This window comes from Malaya genurostris, chromosome 3 (assembly GCF_030247185.1).
Source record: "Malaya genurostris strain Urasoe2022 chromosome 3, Malgen_1.1, whole genome shotgun sequence".
Taxonomy (NCBI): Eukaryota; Metazoa; Arthropoda; class Insecta; order Diptera; family Culicidae; genus Malaya; species Malaya genurostris.
Window position 1 is genome coordinate 193,722,208 of NC_080572.1, and position 27,954 is coordinate 193,750,161.

Genomic DNA, 27,954 nt, shown 5'->3' on the forward strand with positions numbered 1-27,954 from the left:
TTGGTACTTAGAAACAATTATATGTAACAGTATAAAAAATCGTGTTTCATGTTGCTCCCAAGCATTGCTTTTTCATACAGCGCTCAAAATTCCTTCTACTGGAATAAGGCTTACACAAAAATATCGATATCTCCGTTAAAAACGGACGGACTTTAACAATCTATGGCTTGTTGGATAGGTATTACCGAGCGAAATCTAAGTCTGGAAACATATTCTGTTTTCAAGGTCAAATGTGACAGATACTGTCAAAAAACTGAAAATTTTGACATAAAACTTCGTATAACTCAAAAAGTAAACATCCGATCTCAAAACCATTCAATAGCGTTCTGGGTGACGGGGAGACCTTTCATTTGCGACTAGTTTGATCAAAATCGGTCCAGCCATCTCTGAGATCTCGACCTCTTAGTTGACAACACACATACAGACACACACACATACACACACACACACAGACATTTGCTCAGTTCGTCGAGCTGAATCGATTGGTATATGACATTCGGCCCTCCGGGCCTCGGAAATTTTTTCGAAAGTTTGAGCGAATTCTATACCTATTTTTTATATATATAAAAAAAGGTAAAAACTCTTGTTTTAGAGAGTGTGTGTTTAGTTGGCGAATATCCTGGACACAAACCAGCAATATTTCAATCCAACACGAAATTCTCATTGACACCTAACTTTGTGATTAAAAAATTGAGTCAAATTATTTGTCACACACGCATTTGCTGATCTCGACGAACTGATTCGCATAATATATGGGTGATATATTCTTCCAGTATTTATTGTTGTAAGTAGCTTAAATCAATATAATTATGGAATTACTTTCAACTCGAAAATGCTGATATCATCTGGTTTACATATGTTATATTCGAACGATTATGTTGCCAAAAACGAACCGTGCTAAAATAGGTCCGAGACAAAATGTTATGAAAAAAGGCGGGTGGGTAATGGCAGAGGCATAACTGGATGTCGTGAATATGAAAACAACTGACATGTTCCTTAACACTTCCGAATATCAATTAGTTGATCAATTGCATGAATTATGCAAGCACTCCCCTTTTCCACATTTTTCGTAAAAACAAAGAAGGTTTCACTTAATCTAGATGACTGTGAATTTCACACAACGAAAAGTGCACAAATCTAACCAAACTGCTCTAGATTTGCACTAAACTGAGGATGTTTCCTTTTGATTTGCGAACAACAAATCCTAATAGTTCCTTAGAAAACTTTTAGAGCCATTAGAACGGCTGATTTTGTGTAATGCTCTCCACCGTTGCTTTTTTACCAATGCAAATGACTGGCAGCTGTGACGTAATCGCTTTTGTCGGAGGCGAAACTATCTTTGCAAACGACACAAAATATATCTGCTCGCAGTGGCGATAGAATCCAAACTCTCTTCCTCAAAACGCGTTCTGATTGGGTCAAATGAGACAGGTTTTTCAATAGTGTACTATTGAAATATTTCAATGCTTTTTCTTTACACGCCTAAGTTGAAAAATTTCGATTCTATTGGTAGTTAGATTATATAAATCCTTCCACAGATCACTGAGCTATGAGCTTTAAATATACGAGAAAGTCAAAGGCGCCTTATGAATTATCCTCTTTGATACTAGTTTATACCAAACATTTCAGAAAAGTTTAGTTTTGAATTATTTGAGATTAGGTCACACAACTGAACATTTTATCATAAAATTGTTATCATGTTTCCGATGGCATGTAGCAAAAATTATGTTGATTCGTTAGATACAACAAGAGATATTCACGATCAAAAACTTATCACTCTCTCAGAGGGTAAATTTTGAAAAGGCACCCCATAGTAAAGTAAGTCGTATTCGCGACAAAAGTATAGAAGAATTTAGTGCCCTCTGTCTACGAACCATGAAAAATCGATAAATACTCATGCAATTTGCGATTTAATTCACAAAACTCTTACTGTATCATTCTCACGTATGTTTATAGAATCTACAGGGTCCGGCACTCGAAGTGTAACCAATTAAAAAGGCCATAAATTCAGTTTGGAAAATTACTTTTACTTAATTCAAAGTACAAAATGTGTAAAAATAATACAAAATTCAGAATCAATTCACTTTTGCTCGATATGACCACCTTTTGCCTTGACTATGGCCTTGAGACGGTCAAAAAACGAATCGCAAGTAGCCGAATGTGACTTGCAGGTATTTAGGCCCACTCGCGGACAATAACTTTTTTCAGCGCCTCGAGACTGGTGTATCTTTTAGTTCGGACTTTGCTCTCCAAAATGGCCCAAAGAGAATAATCCATTGGATTCGCATCTGGTGAATTCGAGAGCCATTGTGTGGACGTGATGAAGTTCGAAACGTTGTTTTTCAGCCATTATTGGTTCACTCGAGCTTTGTGAGACGGTGCCGAGTCCTGCTGAACGTCCATGGTCTGCCACCGAAATGTTTGTCTGCCCACGGCTTCAAAGCAACCTCCAGAATACTTTCCCGATAATATGTCGCATTTACCTTGACGCCAGGCTCGAAGGTCTGAAGTTGGTTACACTTCGAGTGCCGGACCCTGTATAGACATTTCTAGACAATATATCAAAAAAAGTAGCCTATTCGGATTCAAAAGAAAGTAAACAAAAAGAAACTGTCACTTGCTCTTACGGCCTTCTGAAAAATCAACCGCTTCCGGTGAAATTCTCAACGGGTGGGCACGTTGTATAGTGTGAGTTCGGAGAAAATTCGAGTATTTCGCAGAAAAGGAAGGATTTTTATTCGTACTCTGACGACTCGACGTAGCCACACAGCTAGATTTTCGCTTGTAATCCAGTGAAAAGAAAATCCATTGGACGAAGATTAACTGGCAATATAGCCTAAGTTGCTGTTCCATCAAATCGACGTCATCTCAAGTGAGGTGACGCCAATCAGAAGAAAGTAGAAGAAGAATAATCGACCGAGATATAATAAATTAAAAACAAAGCCTTTTTTTAAAGATAATCGATAAAAATCGATTTTTTTTATCCCGTCGTAGGTCGCAGGTGAAAATTGTCACCTTAAGGTGAAATGTAGCGGAATGCGAAAGACGCGTTTTTGATCAATTATTCAAAAACTAGACCGATTTTCGAAAAACCAAAAACACTTAAGTTTTCGAAATCAAATTTATCATAACTAAGTATTCTTAGAATTTTGAAATTTTTCTTTGCCGAGCCGTAATTGGTTTTTGAAATGTATAGACGGTGACTGTTCCGTTCCACGGGGATGATTTTAGAACTGAAAAGTAGTGTTTATAGCAGAATTTCACAAAGAATCTGAAAATGCAACTCAAAATTATAAAATATTAGCTAAAACAACCGAAATTTGAAAAACTTTACATAAACTTTTCCGCATTTTTTTATTGCTTGCGCGCTGCTGTTTCGTATTAAGGTGGTGTGCGGAATGCACGGTGGGCATGGTGGCATTATATCGTGAGCAAAAATTACATATAAAATAATGAGGCGAATTTAATGCAGCATTGGGTTTTGTGTTGGAATGAAAACGAGTTGAATACAATAAAATGAGTATTGTAAGAAATCGTTTATTTTCTAAGTAACTGTCATTTATAATGCTAATAATGTCCAATTCTGTTGAGTTCAATGCATTGATGTTGCTGAAGAAATAAAGCTTGGCTGTGTAATATCGTACAACTGGTATTATTTTAGATTGTAGCAATTTTTATAGCAAAACTATAACTTCATCATTGACAAGCTACTGAATGAAATGAATACAAGCCAAGTATTATTGTTCAACCTGTGATACAAACAATATGATAAACATTGAGGGTCAGCTTCGAGCCAGTCAGCATGGAAAACTTATCGGAATTCATTGGTTTTCCAATTATTATGAATACAATGAATCAACGCTTGATTTTCCTTTCAAAATCGATTGAATAATAATGAACTACGAAATTACTTTATATTTAATTTTGTGCCCCAAATATGTGCTTGAGAAAAGATTCACTTAATAATTTTAACTGCATGGTAAGATGAACTATTAGTTATAATTGGAATGTATTCCAATAATGTAATCTATGAAATTAATAAACTATTGATGATTTCTGGCATTTCTTTCTACTTATTCGAAGATGATAATGAAAGTCAATTAGAATTATTGGCATTGAATGTATTCGATAAGTAAATTGAACCGCACTCTATCATGCGAGTCAAGTAAATACTGTTACTGCAAAGATATCAAAAATACTTGAATGTTATCTCGTCTTAAATCGTTCTTTTGAAGGAGAATCCATGCTTGCTACAAAACTCAGGCATATACATGGTTATCAAGTTGATCAATACATATACATATAACCTCATGTTAGTCATTCATAATTACTCATGATTTATAGCTCTAGTGTAAGAGTAATCACTAACAATAACGATTGAACTAGCATATATTCAAAGTGTGAAGGATTCAAAAATCCATTACATCCAGTCTTTTTTACAAGCCAATATAAAAGAGAGGTAAACCCACTGCGCTCAATCATTGAAAAAAGCTCTTGTTTCTATGTGCCCGTTTTTCTTGGTATGCTTTGTGCGACGGTTCGTTCAACTGAAGCGGATAAAATTTTGCGTGGATTATATGACGCTACATTTCACCTTAAGGCCTGAGGATAGAGGGTCGCATGTTGCTTTTTAAATCGACCACGTGGCTTGCTCAATTCCCTTTGCGCATCGTATTTCTCTTGTACTCTCTCGTATATGAGCAAACTGTACCGGGTTGCCAGCATATATTTTATTATTTTGAAGATAAGTTTTATCACATATATCTATCGTATGGGTTGGACATTACATGGATTCCAAAGAACAATGAAAAAATATTCAACTTTCACAAAGATTGAATGCGAAACAAAAAATGTGTTTACATACAATGAAACGTCTGTGTGTTTGGCAGCCTTGTCGAGCCAATTTCATTTCTCTCTCCTTTTCAGAAGGCTATCAGGAAACCAAAGCGAAAAAATGGCGGATGCATTGAAACTGACTTTGTTTCACAGAAAAATACAAGACTTTATTTTTATCGCGATAACATAGATGTTTTTATGTACTAATCGCATCTAAACTAAATTATCTATTCTTTGTCAAGGTAGACTTATGATACAAGTCTTCAAAGCCAAGATATTCGAAGAATACACAGATAAAAATATTTTGTGAATTTACATTTATTTTCATGCACATATTTGGAGCAGGCAATTGAATGGAAATTTACATTACAAAACGAAGCGGTTTGTGAATATACAGTCTTGCTCAATAAAAAACTAAATGAATTTCAATGTAATTTTACATCAATTGTGGTTTTAAATCAAATTTTCGTTTCAACTGATGTCTATTTCATAGTACTATCGGTTTACATGTCGTGTAAGTTTCATCTTTTCTTTCTGTGTAAGTAGTGGTATGCATTTCCGAGCGTTCCAATGTTCAGCAGTTCTTCAGTCAGAAAAAAATACAACACGACCGCTAAACTCGATCATTCTGAAAATTTCACAGAATATTTTCAACTAAATTTCGAAGACAATGTCAGTTTATTTTGAAACGGGAAAATAGCAAAAAACCTATCACTTTACGGTACTGTCCTCAGCCCTTAATAGCAAAATGAAAACATACGGGCCTTCTCTATCAAATATTACGAATTTCTACGTGATCGCATACAGAAATAAACATATTTTGTGAATTTACATCAGCTTTCATGCACAGAAAATAGAATAATGAAATTTACACGTCATGTAATTCCATGATCCATTGAAGTAGGCTTCAATTGAATCAAAAATGTTACTGAAAACCATCATCGATGTGAAAGCAAATTATAATACCTTGATTTTTCAATGAATTATACAACAAACCTTAATTCACGTAACTTTATATTCAATTTCCTACTCCAAATATGCACAGCAAAAAATTATGAAATTTACCGGTGACGTAAATCCGCTTATGACTCAAATCATAAGAACGTAATTTGTAAAGAGACTGAGTTATACAATGATGATTTACATATGTGTCGAACATACACTACTTTTAAAGCAGGCGTGTAAATTTACATGCTTCAGCACTTAAAAATATTAACGATTTAATAATTCTAGTTTGACGTAAAGCCGCCATGACTAATCAAGCATTGACTAATCAAGATGACCGATCAAGCATTGAGTAGGAGAGTGTATTTATAATCGTTTGTCACCTTCTTTAATGGTGCCAGTCGCTGGCTGGACATCGGACATACCTTACATCCAAACATCTTCTCTGTCCATCGGAGAAATAGGTATAAAGCGAGAGGACTAGTGTTTGATGGACAGAGAAGATGTTCGGATGTAAGGTATCGGTCGGGTGACGGCCAGGATTTAGACCATGTTCGATGTACGTTGCTACTATGTCTGTTTCGCGTTTTAGAGTGACTAAAACAAGATCAGAGTGGCGAAATGGTAGAGCGTATGCACGGAGTGCATAAGAACGCAGGTTCGAGTCCTGTCTCTGAGCATATCTTTTTCCAAAAATTCATCTTTTCTGTTAGTTTTTCTTTCACTTGGCTTCTCCAATATATATTTCCGCTCAGTCATTGCAAAAACTGAACTTAAAAATATGTCAAAATACATTTAATATGTGTTGGATCTACTGTAAAAATGAATCATTTTTGACGCTCGTATATGTCGGTCTCAGAGGATTTAAATTTACACGATTTTTTCTGAGTGTGTGTGCATGAAAGTTGATGTAAATATTTTTTTTCCGTGTGCACATATTATTAGCAGCCAATTGAATGGCAAGTTTCTTTACATTTCTGAAAATTTTAATATACTTTGAAAACAAAATTAGGCTTGTTTTGAAATATACAGTTCATTGAAAAATCAGTGCATTTCAATTTAATTTAACATCGATCATGGCTTTAAATCAGATTTTCGATTCAACTGATGTTTATTACATTTACATGTCATGTAAATTTAATTTTTTTCGTGTATTTCATTGTCGTGGAATTGCTTGACACAAACTCAATTGATATACTATGGAACTTAATTACTTTTAATTAGTTTATATTTTATACCTCAGAAAACTGAACTCTTCCTTAATCTCGAATAAAAATCGGTTTTCATCCGTTTGAATTTTTAAAACAGGACGTTTTAAAAAGTTTGATCTGTTTATTGATATTGAGTACAAAAAAACATCATCGCATTGGCAACTTTGCGAGCTGCTTTATGCTGTAGAAAAGTTAACAGTTGTTTAGTTTTGTGTTAAATTTCTTGTATTCACTATTCATCGCACGTGTTTACTCCAGTTCGGGAGGAAAGTAAAATTCGTTGTGCCTTTTTTTCGCTAAAAATGTTAAAATGTCGAACCGCCAACTTGCGTTGAACTTGTTGCATGGCGTGATAAGTAGTAGAAAGCTGCATAAGCTATTCGTGTTGCCATCTGTTGTACATTTCTTAGCATCGATTGACAAAGCTTTCCGTTTTGCTACTGCCTACGTCGTGCAACGTAACATTTGTCGCGCTACACCAACGATGTATCGCTACATTATAATTTACGTTGGATTATAATTTACGAATGACGGATAAATTAAAAACATTTTTTCAGAATTGACTCATTGCATGTGCAGCACAATATTCGTCGGTTAGAAAGAGATGCGGGTGTGATTCGAATGGATTGATTTATTTGAACTGTATGTAGTCGAAGCATGTTGAAGATCAGTGAAATGCCGTTCCGCTGTAATCACAACAACCTATTCACGCTGCCCCGCATCGAACCGTAATCGAACTACATGCATAGTTTAGTCGCGGTCGTGTAATTTGGGTGGGTGGTGTTTTGGCGAAAGAAGTGAATATAATATTTGGTGTAAACAAAACCGACTACCGTAGAACGAATCGTGCTAATGGAAATCGATAGTCATAAATCGCTGTTTCAGTTGATCTTAATCGACTCGGGTCGACTGTGGAACCAGCAATCCAACAGTCCATTCGAATGCAGCTGAATGGACTCACGCTGGAGGGTGGCTGAGTGGTGAGTTTTTTTGTTGGTTGCGTATTGGAGTGGTGTGACAAAGTGTAGCGGATGAGTCAGAGAGAACGAACGCAACGAGAATGAGTTCCAACCCTTATTGAACCGTCGGGTGAGAGAAACAACATAGTTGGAAAATTGGGGAAAAGCCTCCATTTGGTCGGGAGCAGTCGTTCAGTGAGTGTACACCGATAAAGGAATGCGGACGACACCATCAGCGAAACCTCATCAGGCGATAGCTTTGGTGCGGTAGTTGAGTGTGGTGACCATCATCAGTCAGCCAGCCAGTGAATCAGTTTTTTTCCTTGTGCAATTTGTTGGTTCCGTTTCCTTCCGGAATATCCTACTTCCAGCGTGTGTTACAATTACTGCTAACTGTGTGCAAAATCGTCCTTACGTGAAATTTGAAAATCATTGCCTGGTGTGTGATAGCTGCGAATCGAAAACTTGAACTGGTCGGAAAGGCAGAAAAGTGTGGCTTTTTTGAAAATTTCTACTGTTGGAAAACTTCGCTGAACCGTGAAACGCCAGCCACTGCAGATGGACTCGTTTGAAAATTTCCGTGCGAAGTGACCAATCGAATTGAAAGCTAGACTCAGCGTTGGGAATATATGATAGTTTCTCAAATTTGTGGTACTATCAGTTCTTGCGACGAAAAAAAATCTTCGCAGTGGGATTGGTTTTCCTTTTTCCTAGGGATTCTGCTAGTGCTGCTGCTCCTGCTGCTTCTTCTTCGTCGTCGTGACAGAAGTGTGCTCTCGGTATTATCCCTCCGCTGCTGGTGCTGGCACTTGCTGCTCTCTTTCTCACTCTCGGTGTGTTTATAATAAATTCGTTGCTGATTTTGTCGTCTGGTGGCGCTGTCACTGACTGACTGGATGGCCTGGTGCGTGTGTGAAAATGTAGGCTATTCAGAGCTCCATAAAATCTGGCTCCAAAGCAAAGAAAAGCGCTCTTAGGCCAGTGCTAATCGTTGTTTGAGTGTGGAACCGCGAATGTATGTGTAATGATGGCCTACTCCTGTTGGATCGGTGGTAACTCAGCCGTTTCGAGGACCGCGAATTAGTAGCAGTGAAAGAACTGCCAGAACTGAGCACGAGTGACGGATCAAATCGACGGAGACAGGTGGAACAACAACAACCGAAAAGAAAAGTGCTGGTAGTTCGTCAGTTAGTTCGTGTTGGTGGCGAGTGTTTAAACAGATTTTTCCCCAAAGTACCAGCAAGGGTCAGTTGGGAACAAGAGAGAGAGAGAGAGAGAGAGAGAGAGAGAGAGAGGAAGAGAAAAAGAAAAAGAAGAGAGAAAAAGTGAGTTCCCAGTTTCCCATGAGTGGATTTTTGTTTTTTCAAGGGATGAAAAGAGCCTTCTGGAGCGAGTAGTTTGCAGTGAAGTAGCGCTTTAATCAGTGACCTCGTAGTACGCATGAGTTGTGATATCGATTGATTGCGCACGCAAACCCTTTGCTCTCGCCGCGCCATCTATCTGTACTGTAATGCCGTTTTGGGGCCACCATCGAGAAGCAGGGATCGGCATCCTGCAGCGCGTAGCGTAACCGCGGATGAGCGAAAAGTTTGACGGACCGTTATCAGTAGCCGTCCCAGAATCGCGGTTCACGTCCTATCCGAAGGAATTCCGACCAGTTGTTGGGCCTTTTCGGTCGCGAGTGGTGTGTGAAAAACCTAGTACAACTGTGTGCGATCAAGATGGCCGCAAGTGTTCCACGGTCAGTGTTGAGAAACAGTGTTACAACCAGCAGCATACCGTGTTCCGTTGCAGCAGTGCAGCGATACCACTAAGAAGCATACGCAAGGACGTTAGAAAACTGAGATGATGGGGCCATGAGCCCGAGCCCCGAGGTCATCAAGAGTCGCAAGTGCGTCTCAAGCGGGCCTGCACCATGCTAGCGCCGCCGAACCCGAGGTCAATATGCGGCCAGGACCCGGGCTGGTCGTGATGGCGCTTGCGTTTATTTCGGGGGCTCGGCGAGGCACCAGTCAACAGAGCAGTGCCAGTCAAGGTAGCAAGTTGGGCAAATTTGAGGAAGACAATACGGAAGCTCTATCACGGATAAATCCGTGGTTGTCAGCGTGCGATCTGGCGCAACCCAACTCAGCACCGGATCTCCAGGTACCTACATTTGTTCGCCACATGATCGGAATCGAATGATGATGATTAGATGATTAATTGCCGTCTCGTTGTTTCCGTTTGTCCATTGTTTGGTTTGTCCGTTGTTAGCCGTAGAAGATCTTGCGATTTTCATTCAGTGCCAGGGGAAAAAAATCCGAAAAACACATATCATTCATCAATTATATAATAATAAAATTCGGATCCTTCAAGATTCTAAGGCAGGAGAGCAGGAGAGTCGTTTGATTTCTTTCAACTGACGTCCTGTGCCTGTATTAGTGCGAATGATTCCCAGTGGCAGGGACCACAGATCCTTGCCACGAACAGTCACCAAACAGCAAGAGAGAGAGAGAGATATAGAGAAAGGGAAACTCACCGCCTGACAGACAGACAAAACCCAAACCAACACATTCATTCGTCTTTCGGACAGCAGGCACTAGAAGAACTGAGATTGCAACTATAATGAGTGGGAGGATAAATTCTGATTTGACACACTAATACATCATCGTTATCATCACCATCGTCTTGGTGGCCCACTATTTCGTTCAAGGAAAAAAAAAATGGGAAATTACTAACGTTTCGTTTGGGTTGACTGGGTTCAATTTTCCGTCTACCTACTGACTGGTGACTGGTCGAAATTCATGCAAACTGTGTCCAATAAAAAACGAATAAATATTCTCAAGAGGGACACTTGAATTAAATTATTTTTCTCGTGTGGTTTTGTTGGTTCATAGCTTCCATTTCGAATTCAGTTTGAACTGGATTTAACAGCGCAACGTGCTTATTAGCTAGCTCTTTACGGTTCCGTGGAATCCTTGACGATAATTGTGTTCTGTACGACCACTGTCTCGGGATACTAATCCTTAGCCGAAGTTGTCGACTGGTGGATTGCGAGAGCAGCCAGCTGCGGAGAGCACATCACCATGGCTACCATATATTCAAGGATTTCTGAAAAGCCATTGGTTGTCGAATGTTTTGCCAAACTGTGCATTCTTCCTGAAAGCAGTTCAATATAAATCCCAACTGCTGCTGCTGCTGTTGTGATTGATATTGTGAGCATGTTCTATGGCACACATGTGTGTCAACTTATTACTGTGGTTTAGGCGGATGGAGAACTTTTTCAAAGTTTTATATTGACCGAAAGTGTTTGCTCACACGTCGTGTACTGAATGGTTCAGTAAAACCTTCAACTAAGGCAGAACTCTCCCTCCAAAGTCTCCTCGGAGGAAAAGTTTCATCGTTCCGTCCGAGGGTCACCGATATACGAGCTGCCCGATTAACTTTAATCTTCCATTTCGTGTATAGTTCGAAGCTTCCAACGTTTAGCTTTCCCGTCGAAATGACACTTCAACCTGTCAAAGTTATCCTCCCCGATACCAGATTGAACTTCAAATCTACTCCAGTCGTACAGTTAGTTATTCTCAGAGGACTCAAAAAAAAAGAAGAAAAGAAGCTGGGGTTCCAATCTAAGTGACCAACTGCTAGAAGAAAAATTCGTCCCACATACTCGTCTTGTTTGTCCCTGTTCGAAGAAAAACATCTCTTTTCGCTTGAATCAAATGAGCAAAGAAAAAAAAAAACGCCATACCAACGAAAACTTCATACTCGAATGTGTGACACACGCGAGGAAAACGAGAAAGAGAGAGAGAGAGAGAGCGCGCGAACGAGAGATCAAAGCTTCCGTTGAGAGTTGTTCACTGGCGAATCCTTTCACATGGAATTGGGTACGAGAGTGAGATCCTTTCTCTCCGACCCCCAAAACGGGAGGAAATTTTCTGCTTTTGACAGACCATCTAGGCCACTGCTCTCCACGCCACACACGCACACACACACACACATACACAGTCGAGAACACGGGAAGGTTCAGATTGACTGATTTGACTGACACCCTGAGCTGTCAGTCATGTGAGAGGTCGGCAAATGCTAGTGGGTAATGGAATGGGAAAACACGAGCCAGTGTAATTAATCTATATAAATTACTGTATTGATTTTAATTTTCGCCACCTACTGACAGAGACGAACGGCAAGGAAAAGATTTAATCATTGATCACAATCTGCACCGAAGCAACTTTCGGTGGCTTCCGTAGGCCGAGTTGTTATACTGGATTTTGAGGAAATCGATCCTTGCTCCCGTGGAAATCGAGAGGAGACGGTTTCATTGAAAGCTCGATCGGAACAAAAAAAGTCAAAGAAGAAAAATACTACCACCAAACTTACGAATGATTGAAAAGTTTGGCTATAATATTGGTAAACAAAAAGTCGTGCAGGGTGAAACTTTTCCGAATTAAGTGTTCTGTGATAGAAGTGATTAGTTAAGTAAAATAAATGAAGCTGATTGAATAATTGATGAGTCATCACTAACTCCAATTCAGTATCTCAACACAAAAGCCAAAAATTATTCTATTATGGTCCAAGCTCTAATTTTGCTCAACTATTGCATAAAAGTAGAACATATTCAATCCTCTGATAATTCAACATTCCATTTTTTCTAAACCAAAATACAAAAGTCGATAGATTTGGTCTAAAACTGAATTTATTTATTATGAACAGAGCTTTCAATTCATCCTAAATTCAAGGATTACATTTGGCAATTATTATAAGGCAACACGTATTCATCGGGCAGGCCCGGCAGATAGTATGGGTAGCTGGGTGGATGTGGAATCCTATAGAAGTTTTCCAATTTCACACAAAAATGTGAGCTTTTTGTCGTGAATACGACTTACTTTACTATGGGGTGCCTTTTCAAAATTATCCATATGGAAGAATGGTCAGAACTTAATCGTGAATATCTCGACTTGTAATAACGGCAGCAACATAATTCTTTCACCATTTCATCAAAAATATGATCAGGAATTTACGATAATATTTTGAACATTGTGAGATAACCACAAACAACTCAAATATAAAGTTAGCATCGACTCAGAAGCCATTCATTTCGAATTTAACTGTCGTTGTCATCGTGTTGATTATGATTCGATCGAGGAATCTCCGAGCGAAATACAAAGCTTGTTACCGCAAGCCGAAGAACCAGGAGACTCCAACAGAACACATATCAGTATCGGCTGTCAATGGTATCCATCGGAATTTGAACTCAACTCGTCACTCGTCCCGAACGTCTTCATGAATGGTTCTTTTCAGAACCACCAATATTTTATCATAAAGAACTATACTGGTTATTTCGTAATATTTGTGTGTCAGAATGTTTAATGTAACTAATCTGTACTGTAGTTTAGGTGTATCGTTTTAAATTCTAGTAGTGTAAAAGGGCAAAACTTGCACAATTCACACAATCGATCAACTAATTTATATTCTAAAGTATAAAGTAAGAGTGTCAGTTTTATTCGTATTCACGACATCCAGTTATGTCTCTGGCATTACACACCTGTACTTTTTGTATATTAGATCAGAGAGCAGTCGATAAAATGATAAAACTGTTTATGAAAATTTAGAACACTTAGGCTGTGAACCGATTGGCAAATAATCGTTTACCAGTCGAGCAGTTATTTTATCGTTGTCAAAAATAACCCAGCTCAAGAGCATGATTATTTTTGACAGTTCAATAATTATTTTCAGATATTGAAACAAAAACTTGCAGAACAATTCCTATTTCTGAGCTTTGGTTAATTAGTTAGTTCTGTGTAATTTCTTTTTATACTATCAGTTAAAGAAAATACCCCAATAAAAAGTTCCAATATATATTAAATTTTCCTCGAAGTTATTCTTGTGTTCCCTACATTGCACCTATTATAGTCTTAACATTGCGTTTAAGCCATGTGGTATTTGAAATTTTAATACATAAGAACACTGCAATTACGTAGCATCAAGGTTGGCTCGATGTGATTATAAAGCGCTAATAAAAAAATGTACAAGCGTTAACCTTTTTTATGCTGTAAATATTAATATAGTGCCCTTATCGAATAAGTATAATGTTATTATAATACCGATATATTGCTATCGTTTTTTTGTGGTAAATCTGAACAGATCAGTTTGGCTTACGCAAACATAACATGAGCATGAAAACAAATATTGGGACTAATTTTCTTCTTAGTGCAGCTTTGCATTCATCAAGTAGTATATAGCTGATTGGTGTAAAACGAAACCTTAGGAATCAAATTAATAGTTCCATCGATTACTTTCATTTCTCTTGTTTATTCAGCTAACTCTGCTCACTGTAAATCGAATGTTGTTAAAAATCGAATAATTAAATATTTTGACTAGACATCACTGCTAAAGAGAAGTCTCTGAACAAAAGAGTAATACGATTTAAATTGAACATAGTTCACTACACTAAATTATACTCGGCATGGTTCATATAGAGGCAGCACTTCAACAAAGAAATCGAAGAAAAAGTTTCTAGGTTCGTTTCATAGTAGCTAAATGGGACCAGCAGTTCTGTTGTACTTTTTCTTGTTTCAATTTCAGTTTTGCTAATGATAAGGAATATAAAATAAATCAGGTGAAAGTTTGTTTTGAACACCAAACTTCATATGTTTAATAGCATTGGCAAAGCTGTATTTGGTGTTTCAATTTTGACATTTTCACATTTTGTTTTACAATAACTCTACTAGTGCAGTAATCAACCTCTGCATTATTACGGCTAAATATTTCGCCTTTTGTGCTTTTATATCAGCTCTACATTAGCATGTAGGACTGATAAGACTATAATGGCAATTCCATATTCGTATACCAGGAAAATATACAAGATCGTTTTGATGCTTATTGGTTACTTGGGTATACTAGAAAAAAAAATTTAAAAAAGATTGAATGATGAATGGAAGCTTTGTTTTTATACTGATGATATTTTACACGCTATAATAAATCAATGAACAATCTACTTGTATAATCCTTTCCTTTCATGAACAATAGAAACGCAGTCGATGACTTTTTATAAGAGGGCAAACTACCCACTCGGACCAAAAATGATTTACCATAATCTGGTGTGATGAGAATGAAATTGAAATAAATGACGTTCATATTGCAATTATTAAAAGATGATTTCGCTTGAACGAACTTGTCGGGATTTAGAAAAATTTGTAGGAAAATTTATCGTAGTTTCATACTTCGTACTGCCGATTTTCACAAACTTAGTTTCAAATGAAAGGTCTTTCGGTCCCATACCGAATTTCTAATTTTTTTAGACTCAACTTCTGGTTTCGGAATTACAGGGTGATGAGTGTTTAAAATTTCAAGCCATTACTAAGAGCAGTGACCCAACGGAGGGAAAAAATCTTCTCAATTTGGCTCAAAACTGTTTCAATTTGTAGATCACATATGTAACTTGCCACACAAACCGAACCGTGACCCAGAGGGCCGAGTGTCATATACCGTTCGAATCAGTTTGTCGAGATCGCAGAACGTCTGTGTCAAATATACACTCACTTTTCTACGAGATGACTGATCTGATCTTCACTTAGATTCAAATTAGGGGTCTTATAGTCTAAAACAGAACTCCTAAGTTTTGTCCGAATCTGATTACCTGTTTCGGAATTACAGGATTATACGTGTTTAAAATTTCAAGCCTTCGTATAAAGAGACAAAGCATAAATACGTTTATTTCATAGGCAATATACAGAAGTTTTTCTTCGCCGTGGCATCCACAATGCATAATACTTTAAACGTAATTCATTTCGAATATCATATTAGTATGTTTTTATCAAGCGATTTGCTATTATAAATTGCATTAAATAAAATACATTTATTTTGTACATGATAACTAACTATAACTATTTAGGTTTGTTTGTATCAGTTCATCACTTTTATTTATTTATTTATTATAGCTGGCTATTGGTTGAGCTCATGGAAGATTTAAATTCGAACTGCAATGGACTTAATGAAATGATAAAGAAGTTTCACGTAAGAAAGGTCATGACAAGCAATGAATGTCTCGAACTGGGACATTGGATAGTCTACCTTGAGTACGCAAGGAATTTATTAGTTGAGATCTGACATCACGATACTCCACAAACGACATGATGAATACCGCGATAACCTTCGCCACAAGCACAACGATTAGTCTCGGAATGTCCAATTCGAAGGAGATGTGCATCTAACGTGTAGTGATTGGACATGAGTCTGTACATCGCACGAATGAAGTCCCTACTCACATCCAGTCCCCTGAACCATGCCTTTGTCGATATTTTAGGAATAATTGAGTGCATCCACCGACCCAGATCATCTTTATCATAAGAAGCTTGCCAGCTAGCCAGTGTTTTTTGGTGGGACGGGCTATAGAATTCGTTGAAAGCAATCGGTCTCTCAATAATTTCATTCTCAAAAGCATCACGTTTGGCTAAAATATCGGCTCTTCAATTGCTGAAATGGAGCAATGAACCGGAACCCAAACTATTGTGATTTGATAATTATTATTTAATATGTCGTTCAGGCACTGTTTCATTTTGCCCAAGAAAAACGGTTCATTTTTGCCAGTAGCGTTTGAGCGAATGGCTTCAATTGCACTCAGACTATCTGTGAAGAGAAAATAATGGTTTGGAGATAATGTGACGATTACACTCAAACCATAATTAACTGCTGCTAACTCTGCTATATAAACAGATGCAGGTTCTTGGAGCCCAAATGAAACCGAAATACCGACCTCTTCAATTCGTGATTCGTCCGTGTAAAACATTTTCTCAGAGTCAATATGCCTGAACTTACTTGTAAATATTTTTTGGATTTCCAACGAGCGTAGGTGTTCCGGGATTCCACGCACTTTGCGCTGCTTGGATGTGTCGGAAAATAAAGTTGAGTTAGGGACATTTAGAAGACTGTAACGAATAGGAATATATCTTGAAGGGTCGATTTCCTGTGACATATGGTAAACTGAGTATCTGACAACAAACCAATCGTCTCGACCCAAATTTCGAGACGTCGAAGAATATTTTTATTTGAATAATTTTCTGATGCAGGACAACATTTAAATGGGTCTATATGAGTTGTGATTGGAAGCTGGTTTCCCCGACTTTTGAATGGCGATAATTTTCACTTGCCTCCAGTCAGGTGGAACAATATTTTGCTCAAGAAACTTGTTGAATAATTCCAACAAAGGTCAAGGTTGGACAGATTCTTAACCAAGTTGAATTTAATTCTGTACAACCCAGGAGCGTTATTGTTACAAGACATTAGTGCTATGGAAAATACTATCATTGAAAGGGGCTATCAATGGAACCATTATTTGGAGAAGACTCCCTAATAATGCTATGCGTAGGAACAGAATCTTGACAAACTTTATTCGCAAAATCAAATATTCATCGCTTCGAGTATACCTCCGGTCATTTTAGTTGTTACTCATATAAACAGACTACGGATTTACCGATCCCTGGAATCTGGTACCGGAAGTTCCAGAATTAGTGATAAAAACTACGAAAATAAACTTATTTTCTCAGAGATGTCACAACTACTTGGTTTAAATTAGAACATATTCCACCTAGTTGTGTAATGATACCTTTCTTATATTGATCATATTTTCATATGTAAGTCTGTGGTTTTATTCAAAATAATTAAAGAAACCAAAGGGATTTTTGGTGAAGGTACTTCTGTGACCACAACTCGAGAACAATCAACAAGAATACATGTAAACTCTACTAGTGGTACCACAAGGTGTTTTGAAGCAGATTTTTTATTACGGTAAATAAACAAAAGTATATATGAAATGTAGATTCTTAGTTTTAAATACACTAAAACCTCAATTTACGTGAATTTAATTTGCGCGTTTTTTTTACGCGTTTTATTCGAAATAACGCGATTTCCTATTTATGCGATGATCGCGTAAAAAAGGTCTTTGCAAAATGAAGTTCAGGGAATCGAATATTGTGAAATGTGCATTTTTAAATTGTTTACTTTCAAAGAATCTAAATAAGATCGTGGGCATCTAAGAATTATCTGGAAAGCGAATACTGTGTGTATTCACTTTTATATGACTATTGAGTGCGGTATGTACTCGTAGTATTATTTACAGAAAATTCTTGACACCGTCCATATTCTTGACACCGAAGTTCTTGGACGACTGGGAACCTACCTGGAACAGCTATAAATAGATAAGTAAGCAATGTGTAGCTCTAAAAGTTTGAACCACAAATAAAAAAAAGCATTAGTTCTTGCTGTGACACAGTTTAGTCCCTAAGGACAATACTCCAAGTAGTTCTTGGATGTTGGAACATCTATTAAACATTTCCATAGTCTCAGAACATACTTAGAGGGTCCTCAGGCGCTAAAACATCACATGTAGTGGGATTGTTCATGTTATTTACACTAAATTCGAATGAAATTTGGAAAAACCCTTTTTAAGCGAAAAATTTGAAATAGCGCGATGTTTTATTACATTTACGCACCCTCGACTCTACACGTAAATTGAGGTTTTTTGAAAATACTTTTAATTTTCTTCGTCCTCTTTGAGTCGTGAAGTATCGACTTCCCAATTCCTTTTACATGATTTGTATACCAATTGTACCAGTTAGAAATTAAAGAGTTGTATGCAAGACACCATCGAGCACGATTATATTAAAAATGAAATAATTCTAAGGTACACACAATAAATACAAAAATAAACATGATGGCGGATGCAAAAAACAGTGACAAATTACAAACTTACTCTACTTTTGGTATTTTTTTGCGAATGATCAAATTTACAATTAGATTCTTTCAGAATAATTTATTCCACTCTATTTTGATTAAATTCTTGGCATTAGGAATTTGGCCTTTTAATTTCACAGAATTCGCGGCCGATTCATAGCGTACAGAATCATTGCATGTCTAGTACTACGATTTATTCATTTTATAAACAGCGATTAGAGAAGATTTTAGATATTTTGACCAAAAAATGTGAATGTAAAAAATGTTAATAACCGGCAAGTCGGCAGCCAGTAAACTCAGTAATAGTGTGATTTCATTGATCCTTCGTTAAAAAGTCTCGACAATCTTCGGAAAGAGTCTGAAATTACTATGGCTTCCTCGCCGGCAGCCAGGAGTAAACTAAAGCAGAAATGTATTAGGGCATATATTTATAGATTTTGCTTTGTCCTATAGTTCATACAGCGCAAATCGGACGAGAGCATGACATAGTTGACTGCGTCTATCTTTGGCTCGTGAAAACATAGGTAAATTCAAACCAGCTTTTCAATGGTATGCAATTGAAATACTTAAACGACGAGACCTCATAAGTTTGAGTCAAATGTTTTTCGAATCGATTGGTAGTTAAATTATATACCTTATGATAAAAAAAAAACCGGAATTTTCATTTTAAAATTCCCGCGCTTGTCCAATCGGTAAATTTTCATTCTTTCAACGTTGGCAACACTTTTATACACATTCTGTCAAATTTTGACGCATATCGTACGATTAGTTTTTGTTTGACGTCTATACAAAGAAGTTGAAAAATTTTCGTGTGACGATTTTTATAATGGATGAAAATTTAGAACAACGTGCGTGCATCAAATTTTGTGTTGCAAATGGATTTAAGTGTTCCGAAACGTTGAAAATGTTAGAAAAGGCCTTTGGTGAATCGTGTCTAGGAAAAACACAGGCATACGAGTGGTATAAACGCTTCATAGGTGGTCGTACAAGCTTGGATCATGATGAGATCCCTGGCCGCCCAACAACATCTGTTACTGAAGAAAATATTGAATCGGAGGAGCAAATCGTGTTGCAAAATCGTTCTGTACCGATTAGAGAGATTGCTGTAGTTGTATTGGTCATAAATGAATTAAAATTGTTCTGCAATCTATTTTCGGCTGTAGTTTTTGTGTGTCACATTCCTCGAAAGGAACACTTGTAGAACTAATTTGATACTATTATTTTGCTGAAGGAAGTATGTTGATACGTTAAGGCGTTTAAGAGTTATGCAATATTCTTGAGATTTTTGAAGATATTTTCAAAACTAATTTAATTAAGTTAAAAAAAACACCTTTCCAATTTTTCTTTAATTTTTACTTATTTTATAACCTTTCACGAACCGCATAGGATACATTTTTATCGATCTGGCATCTAATGAATATTGATATTTGAAGTAGAGGTGGAAATAAGCTCATTTTGCGCATTAAAATGTGAATTAAGATTTCCGATTGTGAATCAAAAACGTGTTTAATCCACCTAGCAGTGAGATGATACCTTTTTTTATTTTTAATATTTTTCGGAGTTTAAGTTTTCATGACATTATTTTAATGACCGTCGTTTTAAGCGACAATTTGAGATTTTAGTCACTCATTACCCTGTAATGTCGAAACTGCAAATCGTATCGAATTTGAATCTAGAAGTGTGATAATCGATTAAACATGCCATGATATGTAAGTTCCACTTTAGAGTTTACGGTAATTTAAGGTACTTCCAGAGCCGGTATTCAGGAACCGGCATAACCCAAACCGATTCGTATGGCCATATGACGAATAAATTACAACAGTTTTGAGTCCAACTTTGAAGCTTTTCGGGATTGTCATTTTCTATATCGGTTTGAATTTTAAAAATTCATCATCATGTAATTCGAGAACCGGAAGTCATAACTGGATAAAATTAATTATTTTTTGTATGTATGTATAAAATAAATTAATTTTGTATATAAGTTTTTTTTAATTTTAATTTTTGTTTCTGAAATTTGATTAGGCTTTTTTGAGAAAACGATTGAGCTTTGATAATCGATTTTATACTGGAACCGAAATTCTAAAATCGATATGGCCGAAGTCAGATAAATTCACCTGAGTAGCTGTACAGTTTACATTTGTTTCAAAATATTTGAAAATCAGTGAAGACATCTTTGAGAAATCAAAGCACGAATTAAATTTTTAGCTGCCTTCTGATTCGACAACTGAATACCACTAAAACTGAAAAAAGTTAATATTTTTTTATCGACTATCCAAATCTGCTAACCCGATAAACCTGATTAGTTTATGTGGAATAGACATTTTTATAACAATCACCCTGTATCCCCGAAACCGGAAGTTGGATCTGACTGAAGAGTAAGATGTTTTATAGAATCTTGAAACTTTTCATTTGAATCTTAGATGATTCTTAGATTTCATTTGAATCTTTGATCGGTTCAGCCATCTACGAGAAGAATGAGTTACACAATTTCGACTTCGTTTCATATATCATCCTGTAGTTCCGGAACCAGAGGTCGGAACCAAACATAATGCAGGAACTTTGTTTGAGAGCATACGACTTTTCGTATGAATCTGAATTTGTAGAAAAGAAATTTTCCGAGAAAATTGAGTGAAATTATTTGTCACACACGCATTTGCTGATCTCGACGAACTGATTCGAATGGTATATGGATGTTATGTTCTTCCAGCATTTATTGCTGTAAGTAGTTTAAAACAATACAATTAAAAAAAATTCTGCCATCATCTGGTTTATATATGTCATATTCGAACGATTATGTTGCCAAAAACGAGTCGTGCTAAAATCGGTCCGAGGCTAAATATAATGAAAAAGGATGCTGTACACTGTCTTTTTGGTACTTAGAAACAATTGTATGTAACAGTATAAAAAATCGTGTTTTCCGTTGCTCACAAGCATTTCTTTGTCATACAGCGCTCAAAACTCCCACTGCTGGAATAGGGGGAAAAGTCGCTTACACAAAAATTTCGATATCTCCGTTAAAAATGGACGGATTTTAACAATCTATGGCTTGTTGGATAGGTATTACCGTGCGGAATCTAAGTCTGAAAACATATTCTGTTTTCAAGGTCAATTGTGACAGATACTGTCAAAAAACTGAAAATTTTGACATAAAACTTCGTATAACTCAAAAAGTAAACATCCGATCTCAAAACCATTCAATGGCGTTTTGGGTGACGGGGAGACCTTTCATTTGCGACTAGTTTGATCAAAATCGGTCCAGCCATCTCTGAGATCTCGACCTCTTAGTTGACAACACACATACAGACACACACACATACACACACACACACACACAGACATTTGCTCAGTTCGTCGAGCTGAATCGATTGGTATATGTCATTCGGCCCTCCGGGCCTCGGAAAAATTTTCTAAAGTTTGAGCGAATTCTAAACCTATTTTTTATATATATAAAAAAAGGTAAAAACCGAACTCCGTGAATTAAAAAATTGGGCAACAAAATTAAAATTAAAATTATTTTCTAAATTGTGGGAACAGTATATTTCTTAGAGTGTCAGCAGACCGGTGGAGAATCAACGAATTTCATAAAATCGGTTTCGTTGAAATTTTTGAAATTCGTTGATTTTCTATGATAAGCGTGAAAAGGCATTCCAAAAATGTGTCCGAATGTAATTTTTGTAGCCAGGTTTATTTGAGAAAAAAATGTATATCATCGCATTTTTTTCCAGATAATTGTGGAACATCACAAAACACTCATTGGTACCTGGACGATGGCCTTAAGAAGTTTCAATACATGTTCTCGTTTGTTTGTGTTTGATTTGGCAACCTGTTGTTTAATTCGCAATTAAATGAATACTAGATGAAGGGAAATGAATGCTAGATCAAGGTTTTAATGGAAATAATCAGTTTGGATCGTAATCACATTGATAATTGTAATTTAACAGTTTTCACTGCGCAATAGCAATAGTTAATGCAACATTAGTAAAAATATACTGCACCAAAAAGTAATTATAGAAGCAACAGGAGCGCAGCATTTGGGGCAGCGTTTGAATGATCCGTTGAAATGTTGCGTATAAATTGGTGTAGCAAAATCCTGTACTCCTGTTACTTCTGTGTATGATATTCAAACTAAATGGGGTAATACTAATCAGCTGCAGAGCATGCTTTGTGATTGGACATGTATGTTCAAATTATTAGCTGTTTTCATCGATGATATTACTCCACCACGACGGTATTGCTGAATAAATTTCAAATACATTACGAAGTATGGAAATTCGACCGACGAAATAAACTCACCTAGCGAGCCTTGACATAGGATAATCCATATCCGAGAAAATTGAGCGTTTTGACGTCACTTATACCATTATATCACCGGAACCGTAAGTGACAGCCATTTGAACTGTATTGGTTGGTGGATTGGTTTAATGACCACCATTAAAACGAGCCTAACTATTTTGAAATATTATTTCCAAATCAGACAGTGACACTGATAACGATGAAGACATTTTTAAATTCCAAGTAAAACCAAACTGTATCTTATCAAAAATCATACAATACATATGTGATATGAAAAGATAGTATTGACTATTTTTATTTACTGTGAATCAAAAAAATTGCCTATTTCCACCCTGATTTGAAGCTTGACTAGTTTTGATGAAAAAACCATCATAACTTATTACTGGTAGCTCATATGAAAAAGCTTGGTTGAGCAAAACTCTTTTAATGACAACTTTTCAGGAGTCACTCTACTTTTACTCGGGAAAATTGATGTAACTCGAGCAATAGAAAAGCTAGAGAGGTGCTTTTCTCAGCAAAGTTGCTCGCAATAAAATTTCCCACAACTTTATTGTACAACAAAATCATTTTTAAGTACAATTAAGAAAGTTAGATTTCAGATTTCAATCTAAATAAGAACCACCCTAGTAACTTTTTTCATCAAAAGGAGTGCCATTTGATTACAAACAACTTTTGTGAAGACACCAACTACAAAAAACTAATATTTAATAGTGAAAATATTTTTGTCACGCTTATTTCCCGTTTCGGACCATAGGTGCATTGCAATATTCTGGTTCCCTTCCCATTACGAAAATGATGAGAAGCCTCGGAAAATCTCCAAATAATTAGCGGAACGTGCCACTTGAGCCAATTAGTTCTGATTCCAGTAACTTTTGTTCCATAATATACGATATGCTGCAGAAATGACTTTTCTCAATAATATCAATGATAGTACAAGTAACTCGCGCAAAATTTCCAACAGCAAAATATTTTGTCTATTAACGGAGCCGTGAAAATTCGAACATAACTGCCTCATCCTACCCGTTTCGTGTCACTTCACCAAACTTCGCCAAAGAAAATCAGGTCGGAAGTTTAACTCTAAATCGAACAAAAACGAAGGTGCGCGTGTTCTGGTTGGAAGAAGTGATTTCCTAGAATTTCAAGCCGTTCGCAAATGACTCGACATCCCATCCGTTAAAAGTAACATTCTGATTACGTAACACTGTACAAAGTTCATCAGATGAAATACCACCGCAAGATTAAAAGGAAGAGATAATGTCGCATGTCGGAACGTCAAAGGTTTTCCAATTTTCCCCTCAATAAATTAGACTCGGCTCATTGGGATCGAACGGATGAGGCACACAACAACAGCAGCGGCATCTTCTATTGATAGCAGAAGAGGCAAAAACATCAGGCAATGATTTTCACGTTTTCCTGGCCTCATTTATCCAGTTCGCGCTAGCGTTGCAGTGTAGGTGTAGGAGTGTAAGTGTATGTGTGTATGTGTACAAGTCTGTGTTCTCGCAAGTGAGGTGAACCAGGAAAAATTGAACCTTTCCATCGAGCACCGCGCAAGCAATCGACTTGTGCTTCTTTTGCCCTAGTTTTCAATCAAGATGCCTACCTCCCGTGCTCCCGTGCCCCCCCGGTGTCTATCCGTTCACCGATCGCGGGCCACCCGGTTTGGGCATGTACAGCCAGACTACGATAAATCTTCCGGCGAAATAATAAACCACGTCATGTTACATGAACAGTTTGAGCGGACATTTATTGAACTCAGCAATATTGGCAAAAGTGACGAGTTTCGGAGCACGAAAAATTATTTCTCGAAAATATCAGCGGCAAAAATTGCGAGGGCTTCAATTGGGCGAATGGGAACCGAATCAAGATTGATCTTCTCTCTGTGTTACCTTGCTGTCAACGTGCCAGGGTTGTACTGCTGCTACTGCTTCCTTCCTTCCTTCCTTCCTTCCTTCCTATCGCTCATCAATTTCCCCCTACTGTCTGACTGTCTATCGGAAGGAGGAAGATTCGCTGAAAAATTAAAAGAAACCAGTCACGATGTTCCCACCCTGTTCCGTCCGCCTTCATCCTGTCTCTGCGTAACTGATTGGTACCAGTCAGTAGCTGAAATAGCAGCAGCAGCAGCAGCAGTCGGTTGGGAGAAAGAACGGGATGGAGAGATTTCACGATGCAACCACGAAGTGAAGTTGCAGATCCGTATCGAACCGTTCTTTGCTACCGACCACGGCATTCGGCACGGAATGTGCAAATTCGTACGGATCACGGGCCGTTCTTTTTACGCACGAGCGCTCGCCCGAGATTACGCCAGCCTTGGCCAGATTGTTCACCCGTTGCAGTGTGCGCGTGGAGGTTGATATTTCCTCGAGGGGGGGAGCCACGCGAATTTGAAGTGGAATTTTCACTGTTTCAAATTTGCATCGCATAGAGATTTGAAAGAAGAAAAAAAAAACGAACGGGAATGCTACGGAACGATTTGCTCTGTTACATTTACAGGTGCACTTTTGTGGTAGTTCCGTTGTTTGCTGATCCCAGGAGGGGATGGCGCTTGAATCAGTCGCATTCCGCATATTCTAATTGTGGATGGGAACATGTTTTTCCGCTTTCAACCATGATGGCGACCATACAACAGTCCACAGCAAGTAAACACGCTACCATTGTAGCAGAACAACACCGACCAAATGCCGACCATAAAATTTCTGTATTAGCTCGCAACTATTTACCAACGCCAACGGGTTAATGATAATAGCACGAAATTCCAACAAGGTTCTAAAATCAATTTGCTGAAATGTTATACTCCCGTCTCGGGGGCGAAAACCATGTCACATCGTTCGTGCCGGCGAACGCTAGGATGTTGCTTTGCTCGGTACACTTCTCGTTTGTCTGCTGGTTGCGGGTTGCCATGAGAGAAGATTCTGCTTGTGCTGCCGAAGCCATTAGGGTTGGCAATGGCCGATTCGGTACATGGTATGTGGTGAGCACTTTATCACTCTCTCTCAACCCACTACCCTTTCCCGTTTGCTTCCTTTGAAAAACCAAGCCTGGTGTCGAGCTCTGTTTCGTCCTCTCTAGCCATGGGTACTTTTTGTCACTGCTCGGATCCTCGGGAACAATGAACAAGCCAACAGTTTGTGCCAAAGCTAGCAAGGATCACTATGAATTTCTTCCTAGTAAAGATGAAGGTCAATTAGAGAGCTGGTTGGACTTTCAAGCAAAGCGTTTGAAAGAAAGAATCCAATGAGACGGATGAGACTACTCTACACACCCACACTCTCGTTCTCTTTTCGTACGTTTTTTTTTCTTATTCTATTTCATCCTGCCCAGGACAGACAGACAAACGGGTCGTGTACATCGAAGAGCAGTTGGAAGCTCTTCAACCCAGTCCCTGAATTTGCTTGTTCAAACTCTTGTCTTCGATCGATTCAATAGCCACCCCCGTCCGATCGCCCCCACGATGATACAAGCAAGATTCACTTGACAATGCTAGGAACGACGGTTTGAAACGTTGTCTATGTCTGTGCACCATTCAGTATGGATCCGTATATTGAAAATTTCACTATCAGTCCATCTAGATCTACTTGCTTCTAGAAAATCAATGAAAGAAACCAGACTTACTTGGGCAGACGATTGTTTGTTTTACGAATCAACAGCCAGTATTCCGTCTAATGGTACTCCGAACTGTCACAGCTCATGAAACGGTGGGATTTTTTTTCCTTCTTCATCACTAGAACGTGGGTGAGGGCTAGACTCGATTGTAGTCTTTGGCGCTTTCAACTAGGAATCGGTAGGTTTGCAGGATTTCGGAGAGCACAGCTAATGGAGTTGGATTTTCAAAACAGAAACCGTATTTTGTACTTGTGCCTACTCTGAATTTTGTTGGATTAAAATTTAAAATTAAAGACTGTACCAGAAGGTATGGACGCAATATTAGACTACAACAACAGAATATTATTCTCAACATTTGCTACTTAGCTATTGTAGACTAGCTGGCGCACCTTCTTGCGAACGTTCCTCATGAAATTCCGTACAGACTTCTTGGCGACAAGTTTTGACACTTTTTTCCAATCTTTTCGAACTGTTGAATGGTTTCGGCTGCCGAGACATGTTTCCTAAGATGTGCCTTCGTTGATGCCCAAAATTCCTCAATTGGTCGAAGTTGTGGGCAATTTGGTGGATTCATGTCTTTTGGGACGAAAGTGACATTTTTGGTAGTATACCATTCTACCGTTGATATCGAGTAGTGGCAAGAAGCAAGATCTGGCCAGAAGACAACAGGATCCTTGTGGCTTCGAAGCATGGGTAGAAGTCGTTTTTGTAAACATTCCTTGATGTATATTTCACTGTTCATTGAAGCATTGGTGATGAAGGGTTTCGAAATCTTACCCAGCTACAAATTGCTTGCCAGACCATAGCTTTCTTACCAAATTTTTCGACTTCAATCGATGTCTCGGACTGGTTTAACACTTGCCCTTCTCGCACCGTATAATATTGTGGTCCCAACAAGGATTTGTGATCGAGTTTCACGTAGGTTTCGTCGCCCATGATTATGCAGTTCAAATTTCAAACAATAGTCGTATTGTACAGCTTTCGAACCCTCGGCCTGATCGATGCTTCTTGTTTCGGGTTGTTTCTGCTTCTTATAGGTTCGAAGATTCAAACGTTCTTTAGCACGAAGAACATTTGACTTCGAAGTGCCCACGTTTTTGGTCACATCCTGAACTGAAATCTTTTTTTTTTTGCTCGAACGACTTCAGTATACGTTTATCCAACTGAGGGTGAGCCGGACCTTTTTTTCGACCCGTTTTCGGTTTATCCTCAAAGGTGTTATCCTCACCGAATCGACTGAATGCATTTCGCACGGCTATTTCACTTATTCCTTCCATTTTTGCTATCTTTCTCAGTGGCAGTTCGCGTTCTGTGCACCATTTGTACACAATTTTTCGACGTTGTTCTGCTGAAAGTCCACGCATTTCGAAACAAACTAATGGAAACGAATAAAC

At 37.8% G+C, this 27,954-nt stretch overlaps 1 protein-coding gene across 1 annotated transcript in view; it reads left to right on the top strand.

Moving 5' to 3' along the window:
• The first annotated feature begins 8,138 nt into the window (after positions 1–8,138).
• The window catches only part of LOC131435228 (uncharacterized), a 249,605-nt gene continuing 229,789 nt past the window's right edge, over positions 8,139–27,954 (top strand). Inside the window, exon 1 of the mRNA XM_058602893.1 lies at positions 8,139–10,096. Coding sequence (XP_058458876.1) covers positions 9,896–10,096 — 201 coding nt within the window. The 5' untranslated portion in view covers positions 8,139–9,895. The remainder of the gene's footprint in view (positions 10,097–27,954) is intronic.